The sequence below is a fragment of the Anolis sagrei genome, chromosome 5 (assembly GCF_037176765.1).
Source record: "Anolis sagrei isolate rAnoSag1 chromosome 5, rAnoSag1.mat, whole genome shotgun sequence".
Classification (NCBI taxonomy): Eukaryota; Metazoa; Chordata; class Lepidosauria; order Squamata; family Dactyloidae; genus Anolis; species Anolis sagrei.
The window spans coordinates 51,836,256-51,857,574 of record NC_090025.1 but is presented as its reverse complement, the minus strand read 5'-3'; the positions used below and the strand labels follow the sequence as shown (position 1 = coordinate 51,857,574).

At 39.2% G+C, this 21,319-nt stretch overlaps 1 protein-coding gene across 1 annotated transcript in view; it reads left to right on the top strand.

Annotated features, from left to right (window-relative positions):
- The window catches only part of DCHS2 (dachsous cadherin-related 2), a 145,383-nt gene that overhangs the window by 76,238 nt on the left and 47,826 nt on the right, over nucleotides 1-21,319 (top strand). The window contains exons 3-4 of the mRNA XM_060778812.2: nucleotides 2,903-3,134; nucleotides 18,861-19,097. Coding sequence (XP_060634795.2) covers nucleotides 2,903-3,134; nucleotides 18,861-19,097 — 469 coding nt within the window. The remainder of the gene's footprint in view (nucleotides 1-2,902; nucleotides 3,135-18,860; nucleotides 19,098-21,319) is intronic.

Sequence of the window (21,319 nt, the reverse complement as noted above, 5' to 3'; positions counted from 1 at the left end):
ACTCTCAGAGACTAGGAATTATATAAAATTTTGCAGGAATAGTGAATGCAACTTTCCTGTTTCATCCTTCAATGCTGAACTCTTCAGTTATAACTGGTTAGTGTAACTGGAAAAGATAGTTCCTTTGGGGAAGTCCACAAGAGCATAAAATGTATTCTGAAGCAATATCTTTATAACCTTTAGCATTAGCTTGCCCTTTAACGTTAGTATTTGCTTCACTTCACTTTTCTTTTTCCTGGGCACATATAACACACTTTTATCCGGTGCTCAGTCTAGCAGTTACAAACTCAAATTGTTACCATTTATATAAGTTCTCTTTATTTTCTTCTAGCCATTTAACGATGCTTCCATATAACTACAGTATGACAGCCTCAGTGCCAGGCTGAACAGAAAATACAGCAATATGAGCTAATGTTGCAATAATGAAAGCATTATCATTGAGTGATAATGCTGATGGATGCTTCTGTTCTCCAACAATCCTCACACAAAAGATCCAGTATAATTTTTTGGGTGATGCTACTTGATTGAACAGGTTGTGTATGAAACCTGCTGGCTAAGTAATGTATTACAGCTCCATGATTCTTGATTTGCCAAGTATATGAAGCCACTTAACTACAACAAGGCAAACTGGGTTGTGGTTTTATAGTAGATCCTTCATTTCTCATTGTAGAAGTACATATTTGAGAATAGGTAAAGGTAAAGGTTTTCCCCTGACATTAAGTCCAGTCGTATCCGACTCTGGGGGTTGGTGCTCATCTCCATTTCTAAGCCAAAGAGCCGGCATTGTCCGTAGACACCTCCAAGGTCATGTGGCCGGCATGACTGCATGGAGCATTTGAGAATGGTGAGCCTCAAATTGGTTACAGTTAGGTTACAAACTATGTTTAAAATAAAAACATTTATTATTATTATTATTCTTTTATTTTTTCCTTTTCTCTTCTTTCTTTTTTATCTTTTCTTTCTTTTGTCTCTTTTAAGGATTTTAATGAAAATTTTCAATAAAAATTATTTTTTTAAAGATTACAAACTATGTTTCTATTTACTAGAGAGTAGGCCTTTCCTTCTGGGCAGTTTAAAGGGAAGATGGGTCATTTACTTGTGAGCAAGTGAATGATCACACCCTGCCTTTGCACAGACTGCTTCCTATGCCATATGTTGCTGCAGCTGTTGCCTCCTTCTGCTCCTTGTCTGTGTTCACACTACTTTTCTGGCTCCTTTCTCTAGCTCTGGCAGTGGCAGCATACTCTTCTCATCCAGTTTCCAGATGGCAAGATACATGGTGGGTCTGAGGATTAGAGATCATGGTAGCTGCGTTCCCAAGTTAGGGTGGCAGTAGCCGATCTCGAGCAGCCATATAGGCCAACCTGCTGCCCATGATCCAGAGAATAGAAGTGTGTTACCACTACCAGAAACAAAGAAGGAGCTAGAAAGAAATGCGAGACCCCATCAGTTGAGAAGAGGATAACAGTAATGGCCACAGCAACAATAAATAAAGGAGCTGCGGTGGCTCAGTGGGTTAAATCATTGAGCTGCTGTACTGGCTCACTGGAAAGTTGGTAGTTCAAATCCATGGGATAGGGTGAGCTCCCTGTATTAGCCCCAGATCCTGCAGTTTGATAACATGCTAATATGAGTAGATTAATAGGCACCGCGCCAGCGAGAAGGTAACAGCACTCCATGCAGTCATGCCGCCCACATGACCAGGAGGTGTCTATGGACAACACAGGTTCTTCGGCTTAGAAATGGAAATGAGCACCACACTCAGAGCTGGAGATGAAAGGGGAAGCCTTTACCTTTATCTGTCTATCTGTGTTTCATTGTTTCGAGGCATTGGATGTTTGCCTTGTGTCTCTGTATATGCTGAATCCACCCAGAGTCCCTTCAGGGAGATTGGGTGAAATACAAATCAAGTGTCATTATTATTATTAATTATTATTTTTAATAATAGTGGCTGAGATGGGTCAAGGCTGTGCAGAGTGTGGGGAGTGCTTTGGATTTCAGATTTTGGAAAACCCATATTTGCATATATATATATATATATATATATATATATATACACACACACACACACACACACACACACACATACATACATACACATACACACACACACACACACACACACACACACACAACAAAATTTATTGGAGATGGGGCTCAAATTTTGTGCATGAATTTTTTTTTGTATACATTGAACCATCAAATGTTTCATCTCAGCCAGTTTGGGCAGTTTCAGATTTTGGGCATTTCTGATAACAGAGTGGCTCTCCACCTGTGGGTCCCCAGATTTTTGACCTTCAACTACCAGAAATCCTAACATCTGGTAAACTGGCTGGGATTTCTGGGAGTTGTAGACCAAAACACCTAAGGACCCACAGGTGATAAGGGATTCTCAGCCTGGTACATTCATTTCCTTTCAGCATATTCTTGCCAGTTTCTTTCCTCCAATCAGTACCATTTGGCATTCTCTCAAGTTTGGTTTATAATTTTGTTAGGTGTATAAGTGAATGTAACTTTGCACACTTATCGCCAACCCAAACTAATATTGTATTAATAGCAATATCTATTGTTTTTCCTTCTTTCCAAGCAGACATTCCATATGTTCTCCAAAGAAAAGATTTATTGGAAAGGAATTCATATTTTCAGTAGCAATTTGATCCATGTACTTGGTTTGCAGTTAAATGGAAAACGTTGACTATGCATAGATGCTAACTGTGAAGAATTTGTTCTTTGTGGATTTGCTAAAGTTTCATTTTTACACTGTCCACTTGTTTCACAATGCAACTCAAAGTTCCTTTGAGCCAACACATTGTCTTCTTGCCTAGCAAAGTGAAAAATGTATGTGCTGAGTTCTTTATTATAGTTGACCTTTGTCTTGGAATTTGTTTGATTTATTTCACAGGGTGGATTAAGTGCCCAAGCTTTTGTTCGCATAGAGATAGAAGACATCAATGACAATCACCCTGTCTTCCACCCATCAACTTACATTGCAAGTATCAGCAGCCATACACAGCCAGGAACAGAAATCATCAACGTTGTGGCTACAGACAAGGATTCTGGGATATATGGAGTCGTGACTTACGAACTGGTACCAGGGGATCTCTCTTCTCTCTTCACAGTAGATCCTTCCACAGGTATAATGCATGTGCATGTGACATAGTCCAAACTTAAACACTGATCTTTACTATTATTGCAAGTCAGGAAATCTAATACTTTCATGTAGACCTAAAATTGCAGTGCTAATTAGAAACCTTTTCTGCAGAGTTGCATATTACCCAATGACCTAACCTACTTTCTGCCCAGACTTCATTCTGGTAGTAGGTATTTAATACAATCCAGCAGTCACTTCATGGGGTGAGCTACCTGATTCAAGCTACTGGATGTCTTTCAGGAAATATTTGTAGCAGGTTGGATGCTTCCCGCATTTCCCCCATTCTTTTCCTTAAAACATTTTTTTGGATTTTTTTTCCTGTGGAAAAAATGAAAATATTTTTCCAGTGGGGAAAAATTGGAATCCTTGGGGACAAGGATTTTGTTCAGGAATTGTGTAATGTGAAGATTAGTATGTAAGAGAGTTTGTAGGATTAGCAAACAATTAGAGAACAGTTGTTCTTGTGTATACATCGAAATCTAAAATTCCCTTCTACAGATAGTGGAAGCTTGTAATTTATGCAAGTCTCAAGTTTTGAAATCCATGATGTCAAAAATGAAGGCTTAGATTCAAAAGTAAATCTTCTGGAAATGATTCTTATTGTAAATTTCTGGTGCTGTCATTTTCAAGGGTATGTTTAACATTTAAATGTGACCAGTTCTGTTCACAATGAATATACTATGTGATAGTAATACACTATTGCTCAATCAGTGCTCACTTAAATTTTAGATTTACAAAAATGCTCCAAGCCAGTGTCTTGAGATCATGACTGTATGAGACAGTTTTTGTCTGAACAATACACTTCCTTTTGCTTATTGCAATTTTTGTGGTTTTTATTTTCAATGTCATTTTTATTACTTCTCACATAGCAAAACTAGGATACATATAATGAGGTGACTTAGGGTAGTTCATAGTTTTCTTATTTGTGTAGAGCAGGGGTTCTCAAACCTTTTCAGACCCGGAGCCCTTTTTGAAGCAAAAGTTTCTCGTGGGACCCCGAGAAATGTTTATACATTATATTACATATTACATATTATATAATGTAGTATACATATCAGGCATGAGTAAACTTTTTGATGCATTGTGTTTTAAAATTTGACAGACAAACCGAGCCAGTGGCAAATGGATGGAGAATGTTTGTGTGAACTAATTGGGGGAAAAGCCATCAAATTTCTATGCACACTGAACATATGTAGTGTAAAAAAAGGAAAGAAGAATACAATATTTAAAATGAAGAACAATTTTAACCAACATAAACTTAACAGTATTTCAGTAGAAGCCCAAGAGGCCATCCAGTCTAACCTCTTTCTGCCATGCATGAAAAACACAAAGCACTCCAAAAGATGGCCATCCAGCTTTTGTAATAATAATAATAATAATAATAATAATAATAATAATAATAGCAACCCCAGGGGCCATCCAGTCCAACCCTCTTCTGCCAATGTAGTAGGACATTTTATTGATTAGCGTATTGGCTGCATCAAAACATTTGACAAACACATACACAGACACATACAGCATACAACCCACAGTACAACATAAGTTAAAATAAACGCGCTCGTATTGTTAGCAAGGTCCTGATCCAAATCAAATATCTTCATCACCTCTACAGTTTACCCCAGTTGACTCTACGCAGTTCTCTGCTGTGTTGCTTTAAATAGAAAAAATGCCATTTTATATGTTATTTTAGTATTCTGGCCAGCCAATAAAAATGTAGTTTTAATATGCGGACCTCAGTGTGTGTTTTGTATAATGTATGACCCGAGGTACTGGTTTTTCTCTTTCTTATACAAGTTACAACTAAACAGTACGTGAGTGATACCTTCTACCTCCAATGCTCCACAGATACAAAATTGTTCATTATATGGAACTTGGTTAAACCTTCCATGTTTGATCATTGTATCCAACTGTTCACATCTAGTTCTGGTAAATACCCTCCTGAGGTGTTTAGACATTTCTGTCTTTAGATATTGGGCTGTTTAAAAAGTACATTTAAAATGAATTAGCCATTTCAATGAGCCAGCTTTACTGAGGGTAGCAATGCCTTCTGCCATGCAATAAAAGCACAATCAGAGCACTCCCAGCAGGTGATCATACAGCTTATGTAACAACAACAACAACAACAACAACAGGAGCAACCCCAGGGGACATCAGTCCAACACCCTTCTACCATGGAGTAAAAACACAATCAAAACACCCCTGAGTGGGGGGAAGGAAATAAGGTATGGGGGAAATGGTCTGCATGTTGAGGGCATGCGGTAAAGGGTCTGCATGGCAAGGGGACATGGGGAAAGGGTCTGTGCTCCAGGAGGACAGTGCTGCTGGCAAGAGTGGGAAGGAGTCCTGGCCACAGAACCCGAGAGAGGCCTTGCCTTCCTCCTCAGCAGTGCCTCCCTCTCTTTGTGTGATACCTTCCTTTCCGGGCCTTCATTCATTCCCGCTACACATGCTTGGAGGGGGAAGAGCAGGAGAGAGGAAGGAAAGCTGCTGCTACTTTCGCACATGCTTGGAGGGGTAGGAGAAGCACGCTTGGAGGAGGAAGGAAAGTGTAGAGTCCCTCAGAATGATTCCTGGAGCTCCAAGGGCTATATGGAGCTCAATGTAAAAACTGCAGATGTAGAGTATATTCCCAGTTTTGCTTTTACAAACCCAAGGCTTTTATATTTTTAAATTGTTAAAATATGACTAACAGTACATTTTTATGTTCATTCTGAATTAAGTATTTCATGTTCTTAAGCAATAAATCAAGTTTAGGGAAAATATAAGTTTGGTGTACAATAAATTTTACTTTCCCACCAGTTCATGTTTTTTCCCTGGGGAAAAGGTTGGACCTATATAATGAAGTTCAATGCAGTTAATTATATAGACCTACGCTGACCATATAATGCATTATATGGCAGTATAGATCCAACCTAAATTTGGAGACATCCCATTGTCAGTATTCTCACAGACATTAGAGATTATGGATTCTCCTCTTATTGACCTTATCCTCTATTTTGAATAAAATGACTTCTCTTAAAGATTTCTGTACGACAGTAATTGTACTACATAAATCAGTTCTTGAACTGTTAAATATACTAGAAACCAAACTATTCTTTATCCAGAACTATGTACCATTGTGTTCAGTGCAGCCTACTCTTGCAATAAGGTGTTCCAGGTTCCACACAACTCTTTTGTTTTGTTCTGTTGACTAAGATGGCTACTGCTTTTCTAGAAATGGATTCCTTAACTGAAGGAAACAAATTTTACATCTGCTCTTTTTCTTTCTGTGCCTTTATGTGACGTATAAACTGAACTTGTTTGGCTGCTGGATTTTGTGAGGAGACTGTCAGTCTGCTGAAACTGCACGGCATGGTAAAAACAATCTTGTGAAAGTACACACGGAATATGAAGAGTGCAGCCATTAATATGACAAGTATAGTTTGAAGGACTTTAGCTTTGAAGCTAGGCAGTCTCTAAAGTAGTTAATTTATTTGGAAATGTTTGAATGTGGGTCATGACCGCCAGCTTGTAACAGGAAATTCGTCATATGAGGGCACAATTAATCTTGAACTTCACCAGTCATTTAAGTTGGAGTCATTTGAGAGTAGGCTTTGGTGACTTTTGCTGTAAAGCATTCTGGATATCAGGTAAAAATAACAGGGTGTTATATCATTGACTCATTTAGCAAAGTCACACAATAAATGCAGAAGGTATATTATGGTAGCAGTTCAGAAAAATGGCAGCAATAAAATACCATTAATAAAACAATTGTGAGTAGATGTGTCTACTCAGAAGCAAGTTTCACAGATTTCAGTGTTGTTTTCTCCCACGCAACCAATTATATGATTGCCGCTTGTCTTGTGTTCCTACGAATGGAAAAAAACCCCAATATTTGATTGTGAATGTTAGTCATTCTCTTTTTATTACAGGAAGAATTAATCTTATTTAATTTCGAAACTACACGTGGCATCTTTATGTAGTATGTAATGAAATCAGTACACACATGAAAGAGTTGACGTGAGTAAAGACAGATTGCTAGATTGGAATCATTTATTTTGGAACATTCTGAAACCACATCCTTTCAAAGAGAAACCCTTTTGTTTTTTCTCTCGTCCAATCTGCATAAGTAATTGATAGCACATTGAGACCATTGAATGTAAACGGGACTAGGTTAATCTGTCTGGCTTTAACCTTTTGAGAACTAGGACACACTGGGTAAAGGAAATCCTATCGGTGGTCTGAGCCTAGCCACTAATGGATACATATCTCAATTAAAAAGCACCACAAAATTTAATATAAGTAACACTGAGTGGAACAATTTCAAGGTATGAATAAGAAGACTGGAAACAATTAAGGCTTAAAATTGCTCTGTTGGGAATTTGCAATAGAGATTACTGGACCAAATCCAGAGCACCCTTCCTGTGAGACTAATGGCTTTATCTCACGGGACAGGAAAACTGGCATTGAAACTGGTGATAGTCCCTAATCTCCCAATGCCATATGTATTCTGCTGCTCATCTGCCTCCTCCCTATGATTTTTCTCTTCCTTAGCTATGAACAATTTAAACCCATCAATATCTTTCAACCATGCAATGCTCCCATCACCTGTCTTAGGTATCTTCTGTTTCTGTGCTGGCATGTCATCAGTAAAGTGACATTGGGTCTTTGGGGTCTCCCCTTCTTCTGCATCCCCCTCACTATATCCAAGCTGGCTGGTTTCCTTTTATTTTCTACTAGCTTGGGTACCTGGTGTTGCCTGGGTTATTTGAAAAAAGTCATTTTTTAATTCTACTAAATTCATAAGGTTGTAGATTAAGCACAACTGACATCATGCCAGGTTAACTCCTAGAAACTCCATCAGTATTTATAGTTTGTTGTGTTGAGCAAGTTTTCTCTAGATGAATAATCGGTGGGTTCAGTGTGCTCTTTGGCTGTAGAGTAAACTACAACTTCCACTATGGTGAGTCAGTCCCCTTTGGTAGTTTCAGTTGGTCATGGTGGATCTGTGTACAAGTTTGTTCCAGGGCCATCATCAGTGGAGGTCACAGTTTTTTCTGGTTGTGGGTGCACAGCAACTCCCAGAAAGGAAGGTCAGTTTTCCCCAAAGACCTCCAGTATTTTTTGCTGGTCATGGGGGTTCTGTGTGCCAAGTTAGGTCCAATTCCATCTTTTGTGGAGTTCAGAGTGCTCATTGATTGCAAGTGAAATATAAATCCCAGTGCAATTCCAAAATGCCCAGGCCAGTTCCCCTCAAATTCCCCTCAAAACCCATCAGTATTCAAATCTGGGCATATCAGGTATGCATGCCAAGTTTGGTCCAGATTCATCATTGTTTGGGGTCATAGTGCACTCTGGATGTGGGTGAACTACAATGCTTATAAATCCCTCCAAAGACCTCCAGTATGTTTTGTAGGTTATGGGGGTTCTATGTGCCAAGTTAGTTCCAGGTCCATTATTGGTGGAGATCAGAGTGCTGTTAGATGCAGGCGAATTATACATCCCAGTACTTACAACTCCTATAAATCATAGTGAATTCTCACCAAACCCCTCCAGTATGTTCAGCTGCTGATCAATTTCTCTGTTTTCTGTGTGTCATAGAAAAGAATAGGAAATGGTTAAGGGAGAGGCAGTGGTCAGGGTTCCACACCAATGGAGAGAGTAAGAAACACTGGGATGCCTATGGCAGAGGAAAAACAGAAAATCTAGGATGAAATTGTCCCCATATGAAAGCCTTCACTTGGGTGGTGGCCAGTATGGTGTTTGTGGAGGACATTGTTTGTGGAAGTGGGGGCTTGTCTGTGTGAAGTGGACACACCAGCCACATACATATTTTCACTTTTATTATGTGTGTAGATTTATAAATTTAAACACTTTTTAAAAAGTGTTTAAATGCTGTAGTTATGCAACTGCACTAAAAATAAGGATAGAAGTTGTGCAGGGGGATTGTGTTATGAGGGTGGGCAGAACTATGATCACAGAACCACAAATTGGTGCAATTACATTAATGAGCAAAGCTGTGATATCAAAGTTGCTTAAACTGATATATATCCATTATCAATGCCAATGCACCTGTTGTGGAGTAGTGGGCTCATGTAATAAAGTCCTTAGTAAGGGACTATTGATTTTGCGCAAACCTACCTAACAGTTGAGTTCCTCTGAGGTTGAGGAACTCATTCTAAATGTCCAACAGCTTACTTCACTGACTGTCAGAATCACAGCTCAGAACTAGTTACCAAACAAGTGCTGCTGATCAGTTCTCTGGTTTTCTTCAAACTTAGGGTTCCTCAGAAGTGATACTGGAGAAGAGAGTCATATTTTCTTTATTTAGAGATGGATCAGATCAGGGCAGATGGCCTTTTCAGTTCTGATACAAAGTTTGCACCCTCTCTGTACTTTTGTAATTTATTCCATATCTTGTTTACAGTAACTGTGCATAGTAATATAGATTGCAGATGCTAAATGATAACAGGTTAATGCAAATGTATTTGATTTCTAGAGTGCGCGTGTGTTTAGTTGACTGGGGGCTGTGTTGTCAAAGGCTTTCATAGCTGGAATCACTGGGTTGCTGTGAGTTTTCTGGGCTGTGGACAAGTCACAGCAACCCAATGACTGGGGGCTATTTCACTATCCTGGCACCACATCTTGTTATATAGATCTGTTTTCCTTAAACTGTTTCTAGTTTTGGCTGTCATTGTTTGCTGAGCTAGAATGCTGAATTGTCACATAACCTTGTTGGTCTGCCTGTGTTTTTACTCAGTACCATATTGGCATCTCATAATACTCTATCTTAAAATTATTGTCCTGTCTGAAGCCAAGATATTACTAATGATTTTAAAGTTCCTAAACAGCTTCAGTCCTTCATATTGAAGGAAAACCTATCCCTATATTTGTCTTCCTGAAGAAGTGGGGTCTTCTGAAGGGCTCCTCCTTTGCATTCTGCCCTTGAGGTCAACATACAGTGTGGAGACATTGAGGAGGAACTCCTCAATAGTGGTATCACAATAATGTAATGTCCTCCCCTTGGAGGTCTGACTGGCACTCATTCTGGCTTTATTTAAAAGCCATATCAAAACTTTCACTACTCCTCTTGGCGTCCCCCCAGCAAAAGCAAGGGTATTCCTCTGGGCAGCTAAACCAGGAAATCTGAACTAGATGCCCCCCCCCCCCCCCCACACAAGCATCTTCCTCCAGGAGCAAACCAAGAATGGGCAGCTTGGAAGTCTCTGAACAGACTCAGAAGTGGAGTAGGCAGATCAAAAGACAACCTGGCAAAATGGCACTACCTAGAAGAATCCCATATCTTGTGTGACTGTGGAGCAGAACAGACAACTCCACATCTGTATGGTTGCCCACAATGCCCCTACTCAAGTACAGAGGAAGAATTGTTGGAGGCTACAGACAATGCCATTGCTGTTGCTCATTTTTGGTCAAAAGATATTTAGCCACCTGTGCTCCTTCTATTTTTATCAGTTTTATACTAATTTATGCAATACTTTTTATATGAAATAAATAAATAAACTAGAGTCACACACACACGCACAAACATTAAAGGCTAAGGCTATTTGTTTGATCAAACTATTCTTCATACCATTGTTATTCATTAATCAAATTAAACAAATGTCAATTGTCTCCTTCAATACAGCCCAGAAAACTCACAGCAACCCAGTGATTCCGGTCATGAAAGGCTTTGACGACACAATGTTAACTTTTTAAATGTATTCACTTGTTTAATATAGTTCTTGCATATTATAGTTTCTATTGTTTGAATCACTTGTCCACGGCCCTAAGATTTTGTGATACAGAGTAGGATATAATTTTTAAAGTAAAATAAATACATATATGATTTGCCAGTTTCCTCCTATTGTGCAGCAAATGGCTTTTCCAGATGAGTGCTTAGTGAGCTACAAGTCTATATGATTCTTTTCTACTTTTGGTTTGTGTTTCCACTCCCTCCCACAGTCTGTTATATTTTTCCATGGGCAAAATTAAAATGGGAAAAATGGTAGATAGTGAAAATGAAGGTGATATTTCAGAGGTCACTTGGAAGTATGAAAGAAGGAAAATGTGGGATTACTTGGGGGGAAAACACCAGGCCTCCAAAAGTGTGACTAGGGAACCACATGACCGTTACACACATTAGACATTCTTCTATAAAGACTCTACATGCAAGTTGAAACATTATAGATTATGATTAATGGGAAAGGACATTGCAGATGAAAAATAAAAAATAAAAGGTGTAACACAACTGATGCCAATTAACAGCAAAACAGGAAAATAACAGCAGTCCAGGAATCCTCAGAGAAACAAAACAGAATTATAGCAATTCTCTAATCTGTTTTAAAAGTTAATTTTCTGTTCTTAATTCAGTGTTTTGGTTAATTGCTTCATTGAAATATTTGAAAACAGCTTTTCTCGGCCAAACCTATCAATTGCTGCTGTCACTATAGTTCGGAAAAGCTGCCTCAGTCAGGAAGATCAGGCACATTTTGAACATAGCTTAATAAAAATGGAAATGATGTGGTAGTTGGCAGCAAATACCCGATTACATGGGACTTGCTGCTTCATCTTACTGGCAGGCAAAAGGGTGCTCTCTCTCCTCATTTTTCGAAGGGATTGTAGTATTTTTACCTAACTCCTGGCTCATACTTAACTCTTGACAACTTGGGCAGGTTGGAGAGGAGAAACATGCACATTCTGAATAGGTCACTGGAAATGAGTATTGACCTGCTTCAATGTTAAGTTGGTTCAGCTGCCAGATTTGAAGGTGAGTTTGGGTGATGAACTGCACATACCTTTTTAGCCATCTGGCTGCTGTCTGAGTTGGCTGTCGCTTTATATTAGTGGGAAGCCATCTGGATGTTGTGTTCTCAGATAGATAATTTATATTCTTTGCCCCTTTTATGCCCACTTTTTCCATTTCTTGTCATAGTTTTGTTCTGCTATCAGAATTTGCTAATTATAATAGGCTAGAAACGAATGCCTTTTATTGAGCTTAGTGGAAAGTCGTGTGGCCAATTCTATAAAAACTGGCCTAAGTGTTCCTTCTCACACACAACACACACACATACTTTTGACCACCAGCAAATGCATACTCAGATCATCTTTTAACTCTCCGTAGTTAAGAACTGGATGTAGAAATGTTGAATATTTATCCAAATAGCAGATTAAGAGCTGTAGAAAGATGGCTGAATGTTGTGGGCTGTACAGCTGGTTCGAGGGCTAAATCCCATATGCTTAGAATATACTATTAGATGGGGGTTGGTGGGAGAGCAGATACTGTTGATTTTGAACAAAGTTGATATGAGATACAGTGTAGTGCTTCTGGTATGCTACTAACTATTTCTTCCTGGACTAGGAAGCAGTAATGAGTGGATTATACCTAGGAATGGGGATATTGTTACTCTTCAGATGCTGTTGGATTACAGTTTCCATTGTACTAAATCATTGGCCATAATGTTTGTGCAATGGTGTGAACTAGTGTTCAATAACAACAAGAATGACAGGTGCTCTCAACTCTTTCCCTTCCTTTTGTGGCTTGAGAAACCCTTAAAATTGTTTCTACAGTCAGTGAGTGAAGATATCTGGACATGGAAAAGGTGGCAAAGGATTGGGCAAAGGAGGTGCCAAGAGGCACAGGAAGATGCTCCGTGATAACATCCAGAACATCACCAACATCACCATACCTGCCATTCACCATCTTGCTCACTGCAGGGGAGTCAAGTGCATTTTGGGGCTCATCTATGAGGAAACCTGGGGCGTCCTGAAGGTCTTCCTAGAGAATGTGATCCATGATGTCATGACTTAAATTGAGCATGCCAAGAGGAAGACCGTCACCACCATGGCTGTGGCCTATGTCCCGAAATGTTTCTAATACAATTTCCTTATTTATAGAAAATTATAGAAACTTGTTATTTGTGTTGCAGAAATAAGTTCCACAACCTTCATCATTCTTGTAGGGGAATCTGAGCTGTTAGGCAAAAAAATAACCCTCAGCTGGGGTGATTCCACCATAAATATAGCAGAGTACCAGAAATCAACTTCATAACCAGCAGAAACTTACACGTGATGAGCTGGGATAAGCTTGTATTTCTTAGGATGGCACAGGATTGCTGAGTCAGAACTTCAGTTTCAAAAATATTTATTGAAGTGAAAAAATACATTCTTGATTGAAAAGTCTTGGATCTAAATAGCTTACTAAATCTCATCATCTAAAGAAGTAAAAGGGTAAAAAGATATATATGCGCAGCTATTTGTCATTTTCAAGAGAGAGCGGCAAAATGTGTATCCTCACTGGAAGGAAGAAAATGCAGAAGGGACAGTGGTAGTGAAAGGCCACATGGCTAGCCCAGGGCAATAAAAATACCTTTAAAAAGGAAGTTCCCTCACAGATATTCCATTGTGGGAAGGAGGAAGAGTAAACATTCATAGAAATGTGGGGGAGAAATCCATTAGCCTAATGCAGTGTTTCTCAAACTTCTTAATGCTGTGACCCCTTAATACAGTTTCTCATGTGGTGGTGACCTCCAACCATAAAATTATTTTTGTTCCTACTTCATAACTCTAATTTTGCTACTGTTTTGAATTGTAATGTAAATATCTGACATGCAGGATGCATTTTCATTCACTGGACCAAATTTGGCACAAGTATCCAGTACGCCCAAATTTGAATACTGGTGGGGTTGGGGGGGATTTATTTTGTTATTTGGGAGTTGTAGTTGCTGGGAATTATAGTAAACCAACAATCAAAGAGCATTCTGAATTGCACCAACCATGGAATTGAACCCAACTTGGCACACCGAACTCCCATGACCAAGAGAAAATAGCAGAAAGGTTTGTGGGTACTGACCTTGAGTTTTGGAGTTGTAGTTCACCTACATCCAGAGAGCACTGTGGACTAAAACAATAATAGATTTGGACCAAACTTGGCATGGATACTCAATATTCTGAAATGTGAACACTGGTGCAGTTTGGGTAAAATAGACCTTGACATTTGGGAGTCGTAGTTGCTGGGATTTATAGTACACCTAGAAAGAGTCCCTTGAACCCCACCAATGGTATAATTGAGTCATACATCCCACACAGAACCTCCATGACCAACAGAAAATACTGTGTTTTCTGATGGCCTTTGGCAGCCCCTCTGTCACCCCCTCATGACCCCCCAGGGGTCCCAACCCCCAGTTTGAGAAACACTGACCTAATCCTAGCTCTAGTCTATCTACTCATAGAGGTCTGGAAACCTGATGACACAAGAGAGTTGTGCAGTCCAGGGATGAATCCCAACAATTCTGATTGCAAGTGTTGCTGTAGATGCTGTCCCTTGGCTGGCATCTGGCTGTGTGGGTTGTGTCTTCTCAATTTGCTCAAAGGTTAACCTAACAGTAATTAACTGAGTAAAGCAACCAGCATTTTACTTATCTGGAGATAAGCTGATTTGTAAGCAGGTAAATGTATGCCCATCTCTAACAAAGGCTAGAAGCAATTCATTATGTGTTAAAGACGAAATTAACTGTTATCTGTCCTACAGCATAAAAAAAGAAAGGGATTCCATGTCATAGAACATCGTTTTCTGTCAAGAGTGGCCTAAAATAGCTTAAAGGCATCAGATCCCATCTGATTCTGGAATCTAAGCAGAGTCTGCCCTCTTGGGGAGCTTCAATGGGGCACCATCAATTGATAACCTGGTGCTATGGGCTATTTTTTAGAAGAAGGAAATGGCAAACCACCTAGCTAGCAAGGTTCAGATTTTATGTTAGGTTAGTCCATTTAGTTTCTTTTACTGAGAATAGGAGCCAGGCAGGAATGATTCTCCAGTGTGTAATAACACAGCTCTTGCAAATGATAAGTTGGGATTTTTTGGAGCATTGGCACTTTGAACAAAAACCTTGCTTGAGGAAAATGGCACAATATATTGGTTTTTCTGAAGCTGCGTCTGCTGACAATAATGCATTTCTGGTACATCACTGTTAAATTGCTGCATGTTGTTTTTGTTTGTGTCTTCATGCTTAATATACACATAGATCTCTTGTTTTTTGTTGATTCTAAACAATAGTTTAAATTGACTTTTAAAAGGATCATGAGGCCCATTGTTTTTGTAAAAGTCAAATGAAAAATTAACTTAAAATGCTTTCATGTGCAAGCTGGTTTTCTGTCTTCTATTTCTCTTCTTATCAATTTATCCCACATTGGGTTGTTGTGTGTTTTCTGGGCTATATGGCCATGTTCCAGAACATCTCCTGACGTTTCACCTGCATTTGTGGCAGGCATCCTCAGAGGTCTGTTGGAAACTAGGAAAATGGGTTTTTTTTTAAATATCTGTGGAATGTCCAGGATGGGAGAAAGAACTCTTATCTGTTTGAGGAAAGTATGAATGTTTCCATTGGCCACCTTAATTAGCATTTTATGGCCTAGCAGTTTCAATGTCTGGCTTCTTACTGCCTGGGGGAATCCTTTATTGAGAGGTGATTAGCTGTTCCTGATTGTTTCTTGTCTGGAGTTCCCCTGTTTTTGAATGTTCTTTATTTACTGTTATGATTTTAGAGTTTTTAAATACTCATAGCCAGATTTTGTTAATTTTCATGGTTTCTTCTTTTCTGTTGAAATTGTCCACATGCTTGTGGATTTCAGTGGCTTCTCTGTGTAGTCTAATTTAGCTGATGAAACGATCACTAATTTAGCTGATGAAACAACTGTGCTGGAGTCAGATATTTTAATTTCCCCCTTTTCTAAGTTGATTTTGATCTTCACGAAATACATAAAGGAGACTGAATATGCACGCAAGAATCTGTCACATCTCAGATTATTTCACTTCTGATTTCTTTGGTGCATGTTTCTTTATTCAATTTCCTTGCCTTTTGTTGAAAAACCTCTGTCGAAAATTTAAACCTTGCATTTGGACCAAAACACACACCAGTTTTTTGTTTATGTTAGACCACATGCCCATTAGTTACACTCAAGGAGAGGAGTGGACTGTGGTGTCTTCTAAAGTAAATAAGAATTACAGATAGTCAGTAATAGACTCTAAAGGTTTGCATGGAAGGAATTCTCCACTCACTATGCCTGCCCAAGAAATGGTGCTAACTATGGCAGTCATAATCAGTCACGCAATTTATGCCCAAATGATTATAAGATTGCTGGTTGATTCTTTATTTAATGTTATAGAGGCATAAGATCCTCAACTGTACCTGAGGGTAGCAGACATAATGTTTCAGCAGAACTTTCTTTGCTTCGTATCCCTCTATATTTGCTACTTGCGGCAGCTGCTTCATTCTACCTAATCATAGAACTAACCCTGCCACTCACTCTCTTGCACACACAAAAAGGAATTGTGATGTTTGCTTATGTGTTATTTTGCACATGGAAGAATCTAACATGTGAAGAACCTATATATTTGAGTACTTTGTGACTTTCTGTCCAGTTCTGGGCACTGCAATTTAAGGGAGATGTTGACAAGTTAGAATGTGTCCAGAGGAGGGTGACTGAAATGATCAAGGGTCTGGAGAACAAGCCCTGTGAGCAGCGGCTTAAAGAGCTGGGAATGTTTAGCAAGAAGAAGAGAAGGCTGAGAGGAGACATGATGGCCATGTATAAATATGTGAGGGGAAGTCATAGGGAGGAGGAAGCAAGCTTGTTTCCTGCTGCCCTGGAGACTAGGACACGGAAAAATAGCTTCAAACTTCAGGAAAGGAAATTCTACCTGAACATTAGGAAGGACTTCCTAACTGTAGGAGCTGTTCAGCAGTGGAACTCTCTGCCCTGGACTGTTGTAGAGGCTCCTTCTTTGGAGGCATTTAAACAGAGGCTGGATGGCCATCTGTCAGGGGTGCTTTGAATGTGAATTTCCTGGCTTCTTGTCAGGAGGTTGGCTCACGAGGTCTCTTCCAATTCTATGATTCTTGCATAAGTGTTGAAAGAACAGCTCTAGCAGCTCTTTTCCTAATCTCCTCCCCAATTATCTTCTGTATGCAATATAGAAAGACTATCTTAATTTGATCTGAATTAAATTGGGGGTCCCTTGAGCTTGAAAATGCACCTCTCAGAGTCAAGCATCGGCAAGCCATTATCATTTTAAAACGGTGAGATAGATGCTGGATATCCTGAAACTGTTAAGATGCAATGAATGTGCTTGTGATGCTTTCCAGAGTATTCACCTTTTTTTTTTTAAAGGGAGAGTTTCAGCCTTTGCTGAAGCTCATTCTTTTTGGGATCTGTATTAATGATATTCCCCTGACATTGGTCTGCAGTGCGGTTAATAAGTTGTGTGTGTGTCAAAATGGAAGCATGCTCTGCAATTGAATGTAACTAAATAACATCAAATAACAAATTCGTTTCCGAACGTTCTGGCAGTATAGATTTTTGGCAGTTCTTGAACAAAATACTTCCAAGGAGAGAATGTATGGAATGAGATGTATTCATGTGATTCCATGGATGCAGTAAGTGTTGGGACTCCTTTCAAAGTTGAACTTATTCTTAGAGTTGCTATAAAGGGCCTTGGGGAAAGTCATCACTTCTTTTAATGGGAAGTGAAAATAACTGTATCTACCTTGTGAGACAAATAAACTAAAGAGGCCAAGAGTTAATCCAGTGGGTGTTCTGTAAAGCTTATTTCTGGGACATGCATAAATTTGCAAACCACAAATTAATTTTTTTATAAAAATCTGCAAGACATTTTTTTTTAAAAAAATCACATTAGTTTGTGGCTGCGTTATAAATCTACTCAGATAGCTAGATAGGCTGGTAACAGTTTCTCTTTATCCCTGGAACCCCTGGTAATGCAATGGATTAAACCCTTGTGCCATCAGGATTGCTGAAAGGTCAGCGGTACGTATTCAGGGAACAGGGTGAGCTCCCATTTGTTAGCACCAGCTTCCCATTCGGGGACATGAGAGAAGTCTCCCACAGGATGGTAAAACAACTGTGTGTTCCCTCCGCAACATTCTTGCAGACTGAAAATTCTCTCACACCAGAAGTGACCTGAAGTTTCTCAAGTTGTTCCTGACACAAAAAGAAAACCCCCTTACAAGGGTTGAATGAAAAGTAATGCCTCCACCTTTGTAACTCCTCAACAGATGGCAGTACTGGTATGCGGCAGGTACTGGCTTGTTCAGTAGACTCTCCTCTACAGTTCCATTTTGGCAGAAAGCCTTAGCATTGAACGGTTGTGTTGTTAAAATACAAAGTATGGAACCCTGCACAGACGGTCAGTCAATGCAACTTAAGCAATGTGCAGTCAATGAATTCTTGATAGCAGAAGGTGGATTCATCAGAAAATCCAAGCTGTTTATGGTGATTGTGTTGATGTGAGTACTGTGCATCATTGGGCAAGGAAGTTTAAAGACGTTGAGGTGACACCTTCTGTTGTCAAGAATTCAATGACTGCACGTTGCTTAAGTTGCATTGACCGACAGTCTGCGCAGGGTTCCATACTTCACACTTTAACAACACAACTGTTCAATGCTAAGGCTTCCCGTCAAAATGGAACTGTAGAGGATAGTCTACTGAACAAGCCAGTACCTGCCGCATACCAGTACTGCAATCTGTTGAGAAGTTACGAAGGTGGAGGCATTACTTTTCATTCAACCCTCATATTTTCTTCTCTCAGAATAGCTCACTGAACTTTGAAGCGTGATAATAAAACACCCCAGTGTAGAACTTGACCTTAACACATTCTGGCCTAAACTTGAAAATGCCTCTGCAATAAAAGCTCTACTGCTTTTCTCTCTCTCTGCAGGAATTGTTTATCTGCTATCATCTCTCACTCATGTGGAGCATTCCAGTGTGCAGTTGACTGTTTCTGCTCGGGATGGCGGTGGTCTTTGGTCTGCTCTGAATGCAGTTGTGACACTAAAAATCCTCCAGAGTACCGTGGCGCCTGCTGTCTTTGAGAAATCACGTTACACCTTTTCCATCCCCGAAGATGCCCCTGAAGGAAGTGCTGTTGGGACAGTGAAAGCCAGGGAACCTTTGAGTAAGTGACTTTGGAATCCATTCAGACAGATTCCAGCACACTCTTGATTTGTTACAGGCTCCGCACATCTGCAGCCAATGCTATTTTAAGTGTCATTTCATTCTTTCAATACACAAAACATGCAGAAAATACAAAAAGCTTTGGATTCGTCTAGGAGAAATAAGTAGAATGAAATTAGAGTGTTTTATTAAAGTACATGTCTATGGAGCGTTTGTGGGGAGATAACATTAAAAGTCATATAAAGAGATATTATCAGGTTATTGTTGTGGTTTTTAAAAAGAAATTCTATTATAATGGCCAAACTTTAAAAGATATATTGGACACAATTCATTTGCACCACAAGTACACAGAAAACCTGTAGGAGATTCAGCAAAACCCTGTTTCTTTTTATCTGTCCCATCTATATTTACACATGAGTGATGGTGCTGCCTCCCACCTCTCCACGCACAAAGAGTTGAGTAATGAATGAGTGATATCAGATGAAATGGAAAGACCCTGCACACCTCCCAGATCCTATAAATCCACCCATTACTTTATTTATATCCTGCCTTTTCGCCAGCCTGCAGCTAAAGGCGGTTACAAAAAGTCATAAAAGATATATAGTTGAAAGCATACAAAAATTAAGATTAAAATAGTCATAAAGAACAACAGAATTGAAACCATTTACAGTCTTACTTGAAAACACAAATTGAAAACAGTACAGCACCATAAAACCCCTTTTGTTAAAATCAATTTCAAAAGGTTTTGTCTGCCTCCTAAAGAACCGCAAAGAAGGAACCATTTTAGATTCCCTAGGGCCCTTCCACACAGCCCTATATCCCAGAATATCAAGACAGAAAATCCCACAATATCTGCTTTGAACTGGAATATATGACAGTGTGGACTCAGATAAACCAGTTCAAACAGATATTATGGGATTTTCTGCCTTGATATTCTAGGTTATATGGCTGTATGGAAGGGCCCCTAAGGAAGCCATTCCAAAGTGTGGGAGCAGATCACAGAGAAGGCCTTCAGCCACACTCCCACCAATTGGACTTGTAAAGCTGTCAGGATAAAGATAGGCTTGTTCCACACAGCTGAATAAAATTCCACGTTATCTGCTTTGAACTGGAATACATGCCAGTGTGGACTCAGATAACCCAGTTCAAAGCAGATACTGTGGGATTTTCAGCCTTGATATTCTGCGATATAGGGCTATTTATTTGTTTCATATACTTGTACCGCACCATTCTCACCCCCGAGGAGGTACTCAGGGCGGCCTCACAGCAAAAATTACCATCTGCTAGCTACAGAAGGCCACCTTACTGGGATCTGCACGCATTATTCGCTGATACATCACACAGTCCTAGACACTTGGGAAGTGTCCAACGTGTGATCCAACACAACAGCCAGCAGAGTGTCTGCTGTGGACTCATCTTGTTGTGTTTCTAATAATAATAATAATAATAATAATAATAATAATAATAATGTTAATAATAATGTTAATAATAATGTTAATAATAATAATAATTGAAAAAAGCTTATGTGATATGAGGATTTAAAGAGAGAACTGCAAAGACTCTGGCACAAGCCATTAAACATGGTTTCAGTTGTTATTAGCATTCTGAGTGCAGAGCCTAAAGACCTTGGCCTTTACTTAAAAACAATCAGCGTGCGATCAAATACAAATCCAGCATAGTGATCTTGTTTTCTGTGTACTAATCCTTTTATGTATATAATGATAATGATAATAATTTTCATACTTTTTCCTATGATGCAACAAATTTTATGGCTACAGAAAATACTGCAACAATCACAGTATTTGGCAATGTTACAAATACTTTCAGTACTCATATTATAGGAATTTATAAAATATTCTTGGCATTGAGAATTTCTCCTACCCTAATTCTGCGCATACCCTGTATGTGTTATGGCTTCTGGTTTGTATATAGAATGTTCATGGATTGACTGATAGGTCCCAAAACACTTATACTGAAGACATACAATTAAAGTTTACTGGAATGTTGTTGAGTCTGCTTAGAGTAGAATTCCTCTGTTCAATTTGACCTAGTTGGCAAAATTAGTATATTTTAAATGGGAGAAATGATATTGATTTCATCATAAAGTTTTATCAGACCTATGAGGTGAAAATTCATGTCTCATGAATGGACTAACAGTGTGCCTTTCAGTAAAGTCTGTACAGTATCATTTTTCTGTTTTGCTGTAGAAGCTATAGAAGAAAG